At 35.9% G+C, this 10,016-nt stretch overlaps 1 protein-coding gene across 1 annotated transcript in view; it reads left to right on the top strand.

The window, feature by feature from the left end:
• The window catches only part of LOC110441179, a 17,043-nt gene extending 8,782 nt beyond the window's left edge, over positions 1 to 8,261 (top strand). Inside the window, exons 3-6 of the mRNA XM_021484276.1 lie at positions 1,840 to 2,142; positions 2,779 to 2,871; positions 4,291 to 5,583; positions 6,494 to 8,261. Of these exons, the coding sequence (XP_021339951.1) occupies positions 1,840 to 2,142; positions 2,779 to 2,871; positions 4,291 to 5,583; positions 6,494 to 6,903 (2,099 nt within the window). The 3' untranslated portion in view covers positions 6,904 to 8,261. The remainder of the gene's footprint in view (positions 1 to 1,839; positions 2,143 to 2,778; positions 2,872 to 4,290; positions 5,584 to 6,493) is intronic.
• The last annotated feature ends 1,755 nt before the right edge of the window (positions 8,262 to 10,016 follow it).

The raw sequence follows: 10,016 nt of genomic DNA, 5'->3' as shown, positions 1-10,016 counted from the left end.
ATATAGGGAAATAACACTTTTCGGTATATATTTTATCCATTTTCAGCAGAAAATTGCTCAAACTTAGTCAGAATCATCTTGGGTAAATGAGAGTTTTACTTTGTAAAATTAGGATTCCTGCCCCATCCCCAGGGGCTAGGGCGGGGCCCCAAAGGGAACATTTACCAATATTTTCAAATTCTTATCCATTGATGACATGACAAGTATTGTATTTCACTTAGTTTACATGCTGATTTCCACATCACATCTAAACAATAAAATAAAGCTACCAGTATCTATGATATAACTCAGGTGACCGCTAAGGCCCTTGGGCCTCTTGTTTGGTATATTCTATCTATTCTTAGAAAGAAATTATTCAAACTTGATTGACATAGTTATGATGAAATCGAAATAAAATAGTATCAGAAAGTAAAGTCCTGACCTACCGCAGGAGTTGGCCAAAAACAATTGGCTAAATGACAAAAGATATCATACTTCTCAATAGCAAAATAATTTATTTAAATAGTTAATTCCCTTTGATGACATGACAATTAATGTATTCACTTTGTTTACATGCTGATTTTCACATCAAATATCAACAATGTAATTAAGCAACCTATTATATAACTCCCGTGATTGTTGAGGCCCTTTGGGCTCTTGTAACCATATCTGTTCCAGATCATCCTTACACAAAGGGGACTGCATTTTGTATAAAATTAATGGAAGGTGTGACCCTCAAGCTTTTTGGGTTAGAGAGAGAGGGTCGTCTAATAGGGGAACTTGTGGTAAATCTCTTGAATCTTTCTTCCTTTGTTGGATTGGAGGGAACTTAAATTCTTATAACATGGAGGGTGTGGCTAGAGGGGGAGCAAGAAAAGGGGGACTCAATAGGGAAAAATGAGGTTTCCCTATTGTTGAGCATTATCCTTTACTACGATTGGAGGGTCTTTGTTTAACTCACTCTGCACGAAATGCCTGTGAGCTTTTTATGATATGAGTGTCTGTCGTCAATAGGTCGCTCAAAGTTTTCTTTGAACAACTTCCTCTTAAGTACTAAACATCACAGTCATGCTATTTAGCTAGCAGCTACTTGTGAATAAATGTTGTTAATGTGATTAAGAGTGAATTATTTTGGCCTATTATAACGGTTATAGGGCTACAAATTCAAGCGCCATAACAAACCGATTCATTTAGGTCATGCGACTCTCGGAGTTACAATTGTATTTAGTTATAACTTACCGGGACATTTATATAATATACATGTAATATATTTCAACACTGATGTTTTATGGGGTCCTGAAATATCACTTATTCTGTGGTTAAAAAATTGCCAACATGTATATCATCTTTTTGATGACTTGTTGAACCTTACGCTTATTGTCCTACCTACGGTATTGCTGAAGGAGAAATTAGGTTTGCACTCTATCAGTCATTCCGGAAGTGCATTTCTTCATACTTCATAATCTTTATATTTTGGATGAGAATTCTTATTAACATTATTGAAATTGTGTATCGGGCGGCACATCTCGTATGCTTTATCACCTACAAATGTCTACAAAAGTATTCGACTACGTCCTGGGAATCAGAGTTTTGCGTACTAAAATGAAGCCCTTAACATAGAATAATATACCTTTAACCATGTTTTATAGAGCATGATTTACTGTTTTATATTGGTGTGCAAAGCTGACTTAAATATATTTCTTGTTCAGTCTGGAAAACAATACATTTATGGCTAGATCTTTTCCTGTATATGGGCTATAGACTGCTCGCTGTATTTTGCCTTTTAAACATAATTTGCCAACACTATTTAATAACAAGTTAGCGATAAAGCCCTTTGGGACCCTTTTCTTTTCTTTATAGATAAACCAACAATACGTTTAAGTAGAGGGCACTACCGATTTACTGAAGGAAAAGTGGCCATTTTGAAATGTGTTGTGGTCGCCACAGCGGAAACCGAATATATCAAGTGGGTCAGGGTAAAGGATGGAAAATCTCACGCTATTTGCATTGACAACGAAAAGTACTTTGGCGGGTTACCAAAATCTCCATCACTTGCTATCGGTGATGTAGTGAAAAGTGACGGAGGAACATATTTCTGTAGGGCGAGGAATAGAGCAGGTGAAGTGGAAAGTGACGTAGCCTTCGTCGAAATCAATAGTATTGGTGAGTTGTGAGTTCACTTATTTCTTCCTGAGTATTTATGCATCAGTGATATGATAACCTGTGAAAAATATATGATGTCTGTTTGATTTCGTCAAAGAACAGGGAACCCCATTGTTATTATTCCATTCAATTACCTAAGTGCGATTTCAAAGGCGTATATTCAAAGCGATGTGTAATAATTAGACCTATTCGTTACGTGATTTTTCTCTCCTTAACAATAGTGTTTTCTATATTAGCCATATCGGTCGTATAATTGCAATACACTTTTGAAAATGAGTGTCTAGAATTCTTTCAAGAAAGACATGAAAGCTTTATATTTCTTTATTTCCTTTTTTTGTGTTAACAGGAATTCAAATATCGAATTCGTTTTATTATGTTATATTTGATCGGTATATATATTATTTTTCAGTAAACTAAATATTACCATTGAAGTAATTCCAACAGTGTAAACCAAATGTATTTGTCACATTTAAGGAGCAATAATCCCTTTTATCGCGACACAAAATGCACAAAACATTTATATTACATCAAAATAAAATAGCAATTAATAGGATATAACTAATAAATAAGCGTATGCTACAAACGTACGTTTGTTAGAAAACAAGGGTAAACTATATTTTACTTATATATTTACAGGTGATTTAAGAACCAGGAATGATGATGTCAGTACTGTGATAAAGGATATCGGTGCTGTAATTGAGGATGCCGGTCCAATGAAGGAGGATGTCGGTGCGTAGATTAACATTTGTTTAGGTTTTTATTGTATTGATCAACGTCAGGAAAAGATCGAATAAGCAATGTGGTTGTCCAAGAAAAATTTTCAAAATGACTAGAGATTTTCATGTTTTTGAGTGTAAATAACAGGAAACTATATTGTTATTATGCAATTAATTTAACTTATTTTACCGCAACTTTTAGTTAAACCTCCGGCTTTGAATACTTTCAAAGTTAGGTGTGGTTAGTAAACACTCGTTCAATGATCTTTGTTACCGAAAATATTAGTATATTTTTTTCTAATTACCTTGTTTGTGATAACATTGCCTGGCTTTCCTAAAACTCTGTGGCGCTTTGTACTTTCGTTGTCTGAAATCATATCTGTTTCGATAATTTAGTTAGAAACAGCAGATATACCATCATTATGACCATACACGTAAACCTGTATGTATTGCTTAGCAACAATAGGCAAATGCGTTGATGATGATTGCCCCTAGGGAACTGAGTAGTCCTTTTCATCGTTACCCAACTACAACATTAGCCTCTTTGTGTGGTTCCGCACCTTTAGACCTATTTTCAGTATATTTCAGCGTTACTGTTTTTATAAAAGGGAAAAAGTGTCATGCAAACTCTGAATGTGTGTCATACATCGACGCACAATATACATATCAAATTGGTGTGGGGGTTAAGGCAAGGGGTCAGTGTGAATTGTTTTAATGGTTTAAAAATTATCATAAGCTTTAATAGATGTTCTCGGGGACCAGACGAGTTTTAATACCTGAGCTTATGCTTTACTGCTGTAACCATCATTCGTTAAGACTTCTTCGAATATCAGGCACATTTTGATGATTAGAACTTGGGACAAGATCTTAATTTAAAAATGTAAAAAAGGAAAGGATGTGACCTAATTGAAGTTGTGTAGGGGTGCTAACAAGGCAATAGGGTGGTTTCTCTGAAGCTACGCATTTTGTATTCGTGGAAGGGTTTAGTTATGTAGGTTTTTGAGTGATGATTGTTCAAGGCAAATACTGAAACCATGGGGTCAATGTCAACGTCAATGATACATTGAAATACTTGAATGGATAATAATCAAAGAAATGGTATATATTAGTTTCTACATATAAATTTCTATGTTGTTAGCATTCACAATAATATCCTTAAATAGTGTAAGGAGCACAATCAATATTCCCGTATGGAGCAAAATGTATCCATATCATGAAGTCAAATGAAGGCCACAAATCTAAATGATAAAATTACCGAAACCCTTAGTGAGCGTTTTCAAGGCAATGCTATTATTTTGTTAAGAGTAACAAACATATCTTAATGGTAATGCTATTTTGCTAATAATTTTAAGCAGTTTCGTCATTTATTTGATGCTCTTAAATTTGACATTTATATTTTTTTCATTTCATTTTGTGTTTACTGACATTACAGATGTTGCCAAGTTCACAAAAGCTGTCCAACAAGGAAAGTTTGAAGACATAGGAAAACTATTACAAAACAGAGATTTTGAGTTGGAACCATTTTTAGTGAACCCACTGCTTATTGTAGCAGTCTTTGGTTCACCCGAAGTCGTTGAATATATAGAGAAGTGTAGTTCAATTGAATGCGACTGGAATGACAATCTAGAAATCCGATCAGGGGTGTGTGACAGCTTGTTGGATGAAATGAAAGATAGAAAAGCTACACCGTTGTTTGTTGCAACATTTTTGGAAAATACTGCAACCGTTAAGTCTCTGGTGAAGTATTCAGACAAAAGGAATATTGCATATTGTATGAAGAATCTACATCTCAACAAATCCATGGAAAAAGTCTACATGACCGAGTTTGGAGAGCGACTGAAAATTAAATATTCACGGCTTAAACCTGCAGTGGTACCTGGTCATCAGAAGAAGACTGACGGTACATGGGGTAGAGTATTTGTAATCTACTCTCGAGATGTACTGCGACCTGATGATCACGTACAGGAAGGGATAGGATTGGTGATGTTGCGAAACCCTTACGAAGTGAACAAAGAAGATTTGATAGTGTCAAACAGCCAGAAACCAAATAGATCAATTTCTGAACAAGACAACGAAAGGGCAAAACAAGCGATTCAATTATATAGCAAGAAATTGTGGTGTAACCACATCAACCTCAATATCATCCGTGTTTCCTCCGTGCGGTCTTGTAAGGGAAACATAGTGGAGCCTGAAGTGTGTGTTGTCCTGTGTTGCATTACAAAAGGGGTTGTGCCTCTTGGAGAAAAAGAATTTCCTACCAGACTTGCCATAAGTGAAGACGATTTCATTTACACTGATGTCCGCGAAGGTATTTTTACGTACGGTGGATATGATACAAGACCGAGTACTTTTCGTCATGATTATCTTAAAATGGGGTGTGACATAAGTTCCATATCTGAACAAAATTTTGGTGGAACAATTGGTCCGTTTGTGAATTACGAGGGTAACTTGTCTTTTCTGACATGCGCTCATGTGCTGTTTGATGTCGGACAACAACACGACGTTGACTTCACCGATGATGGAATCCGTAAAATCAATGTCGTGCAGCCCGGTATGTCTTCTTCCGTTCCAAGCGGTGACCCATGTGGATTTGTGAAGAGGGCAATTTTTGACCCAAGTTTGGATCCCAGCATTGATGTTGCCGTTGTAACTATATCTGACCCAGCTAGGATACCGAAAAGAGGAAGATTTGCAAATGATCACAGTTACAAGCTTGCAAGATCAGGTATGTACACTTACGATAGATACGTGTTTTTTTTACTGAATTTGTCATCACTCTGATAGTCCTTCTCTTTTTTCATCTTGGTGTCAATATCATCCAGCACTGGAGTTGGAAGTGATCTAGCAAGTATTCGGGTTTCAAACTCGAAGGCATGAAAGTACAACGCTTGTTTATCCAGTTCACCTTAAAGTTCATGCGATAGATTTAATGATAAGTTATGGGTGACTAATAATCTCTGGTAGTCACCAGCATGTAGATGAACTATGACAATCAAATCCCATTTAAGTTTAGAACAGTGTTTTGTTTCAAAAAGAAAATGATACCTCAAATGAGTTTCGGTCAATATCAATGTATCAGCAAATTTTCAGAAAATGTTGTCATCTTTCTCATTTATGAACGAATATTGAGATAAACAAAAACAATGAGAAGATCGCAAAGAAAAATGTTAAGTTTCATTCTCATAGTGTACGGCAAAGGCTAATGCCACCATATCCATTTACTGAAAATATTGCTGTGTATTGAATAAAACACCGGTCTGACCAATTTGTTGCCATGTTAACACATATGTACAGATATTCAGCATATTTCCATCAAACTTTTCTCTGCACCAGCTATTGAAAATTCCATCCGGTGTATTGAGTAATATATGTAGTTCCTTAATTAAAAAAAGATTACATTGTAATATTAGTTTTACATTGGAATATTAGTTTTCAACAAATCAAATCAAAAGTTTGAGTCTGTGTGCCGGATTGGCAAATTTCGAAAGCTGCCGTTAAGAAGTTCATCTGCAGGGCGCAATCGTAGCAATACATGTCTGTTTGGCCTGCTTTTTATGTTGACAAATCCAAAACGTTTTTATTTATAAGACGTACATCAATGTTGTAAATATACGATATTACCCTTGTTATTCTAGGTTTTATGGAGTTACCAGAATATAACACTGGTTCGATAGACTTTGATGCACGAATCTCTTTAAGCTCTCCAGTTTTCAAATTCGGAAGCAGAACCCACCTGACACGGGGTGTACTGGTTCATTTTGGTATAGAAGTGCGGCCTCTGTCTTGTACTATGCAGACTTCCTCAAAAGCAGGTAATGTTTGGATAAAAAATCAGTATGAGGTATTAGGATTAGAAGGACAATCCTTTTTCGAGCCAGGTGACTCCGGAGCAGCAGTGTTTTCACACTCTCCTTTTGACAGGTCTTTATGCTGCATCGGTATAGCGATAGGTTCATTGTCTAATGGATCTGCCATTGTCACGCCAATAGGGGCGGTGTTAAAAGCACTCGGGGAACATCATTGCGAAATGGCATCGTTTCCGTAATATTTTAAGTGGCTGACTGGACAGTTGGATCAATAAATATTGTATAAACGGAAGATAAAGGAGCAGTGGGATAGGACCAACAAGGACAACTGATGTAATTTATTTAAACGTTCTTTTTCAGCGGTATGATAAAGGACTTTACCACAAATTTGACAACATTATTTTCAAAGAAAGTTATTAATCATGTAGACAGAATAGTGGATCCGATCAGGGAACAAATATATATATGTTTAGATAAGAAAAACTGAAATATTAACAAATCCGTAGTTCTTATTCAAATCAGGTAACCTTTGGCAAAATATGAATATTAACATTTGGCCTGGAGCATTTTTTGGCGAAGGGGACTCAATTTTGTATAAACAGAGGGTATGACCCGTCTGGTAGCAGAGGGGCGGGGCACAATAGGGGAATTTAAGTTGTAAACCTTAAAAATCCTTCTACTGTACCAATGTACAATAAATGTAAGGGTTTTATTCAAATTTGGCTAGGAGCATCCTTGGTCAATGGGGACTCAATTTTGTATAAACAGAGGGTGCGGAGGGCCAGGGCGCCGTAGGGGAATATCCCGTTAAAACCTTTAGAATCCTTCTTCTGTACCATTGTTAGATTTTCATCTAAATTTGACTTGGATAATCCTTGGGCAAGGGAGATTCAATTTTGTTTTAACGGAGGATGTGGCCTCCCTGGGTGCAAAGGGGCAGGGTCCAATAATGAAAATTGTGGAAAATCTTTAAAATCCTTCTTCTTATGTACCATTGGAGAAATTTTATCAATATTTGGTCCAGAACATCCTTGGGCAAGGATGGCCCTGTCTTGTTTGAAGGGAGAGCGTGGCCCTCCTAGAGGCAGAAGGGCTAAGCTTAATAGGGAGAACATATAAATAAATGATTATAATCCTATTCCTTTAGTATGATTTAAGGGATTTAGATCAAATTTTGTGCAGAGTATCATATGGCATAGGGGACTCATTTTTGTATAAAAGAGTGTTGACCACCTTTTTAAAGAAAGGCATGGCAAATAAGGGAATTTGAGGTTATTCTACAAAAATCCTTCTTCCCCAATATGATTGCAGTTACTTTAAATGAATTTGGTCCAGAGCATCATTTGGTAGATGGACTCTGACTTGTAACAGAGACCGTGGTCCCCCTGGTAGCAAAGAGGAAGGGCTCAGTAGTTACAATGGTAGTCTTTATTTTATACTCATTTTTTTTAAACAAAATGCAACTAATAAAATAAACAAATAAACTACTTTTTTAGCATGCACAATTTTACATAATCATGAAGATTTGATTATCATTGTTTATTATGGAAATACCAATAAATGTTCTGTTTTTTGTATTATACCAAAACACTTCATGATATTATGCATGTTTTTTTGTTTTTATGTTATGTGCTGCAGTTATAACTCATAAATATGTATTCTGCAAAAGTAGTCTTTCCTCTCGAGAACTGAGCTTGAGATTGTGTTATAGACAAAGATGAAAACAATAAAATAATCTTATTAATAAAATTGAATTATCTTCTTATTATTTTATATTGTCTTTTGTCCATTCGTTGAACAAAATATGAAGGAATATTACATTATAATATATCTTTAACTCTAAATAAGTAGAGCAAGGAAATATGTCCTTGTCTGACTCCCAAACACAAATTGTTAATTTAGCACATTTGATTCCGGTGACCTTGAACGAGGGTCTAGGTCACCAATGTTTACCAAACTTATTTATATTACCAAGAACAACATACTTGCCATATAGTAAGACCCAGGAACTTTTTGTAATGAAGACACACATTTTAAAGGAAAGTTGAAAAGAAAGCTTTGTTTTTGTTTTGTTTTTTGAAATCAAATGTGTTCTATGACAAATTTACCGGCTGTCAGTTTTCTGTCGCCTGCAACGGGAGGCGAAATATAGGTATTATGTTGTCGTCATCGTCGGTTGCGTCATCCGAGACAAGGTTTCCGTGCAATAACTTAAGTTCCTTTGGTTTGATTGAACTCAAATGTCATACATAGCTTTCTTACTAAAGGTGCTTGCTAAGGATTGCTTTTCAGGTCCAAATGTCAAAGGTCAAGGTAACTGTTACTATCAATAGAAAAAAAATCCGTGCAATATCTTGAGTTTTTTTAAGCTGATCGAGCTCAGACTTCACACAGTGCTTCCATACTAAAAGTGATTGCTTGGGATTGCTTTTCAGGTCCGAACGTCAAAGAACAATGTCGCCGTTGCTATAAATTGAAAATCTGTTTCCGTGCGATACGTCCAGATTCCTTGGACCGATCAACCTCAAAACTTCACACTGACTGTTATGTCATGGGATTGCTGGTGTTCTAGGCAAAACATTAAAAGCACTAAATGTTTTTTTCTCATATTGGTTGTGTCGTCCGAAGCAAATTTTCCGTGCAATAACTCGACATCTATTGGATTGATCGAAGTAACCGTTGACATAAATAGATCCCGTCTTCATAAACTCATTCGACTTGCCTACGCAGGCGACACATCCACTCCTGTGGAATTTTTCTTTTTATCAATTCCTGATGTTGAAGGATATGATTAATAGCCAACTTTTAAGCAGGTATGAACAATAGGCTCGTTTGAGAACAATGCTTACTTATGTGTCCAAAATGGGAATACGCTCATAAGCATTGAAATTGCACATACATTTCTGCTTAAATCTTCAATAAAAAGAACAACTCTTTCTTGAAATGGTGTACTATTTGGTATAAAAATTGAATATAAAACAGTTGGAATATGTTGAACACGATGATGATATAATTTTCAGACTGATTATGTCATTTGAATGCTCTAGGAGGACTTGTATCACCCACACAGGTGTAAGTCAATGAGGTGCCTTTTGTCACAAAATGAATTTTCAAATTAACGCTTTCTGATTTAAGCTTACTTTACCAGTATCTTTTAATGAGTATCTTGTTTTAAAATTTCAAGCGGGAAGCCGACGCTAATGTTTAATCCCCATTGGCGTTGACCCTACCTTTTAATTATTACTGATGATTTGATTCCGGAATTCCTTTTTTATCTGGGTGAATGTCTTAGGTGCTTCTGATTTTATCATCTCACCATCGTCAGATCGGTTGTTCAATTCAAATTGCCCTT

This window comes from Mizuhopecten yessoensis, unplaced genomic scaffold (genome assembly GCF_002113885.1).
Source record: "Mizuhopecten yessoensis strain PY_sf001 unplaced genomic scaffold, ASM211388v2 scaffold715661, whole genome shotgun sequence".
In the NCBI taxonomy this organism is placed as follows: Eukaryota; Metazoa; Mollusca; class Bivalvia; order Pectinida; family Pectinidae; genus Mizuhopecten; species Mizuhopecten yessoensis.
Note: the sequence above shows the minus strand (reverse complement) of the source record. Positions and strands in the feature narration are given on the sequence as shown.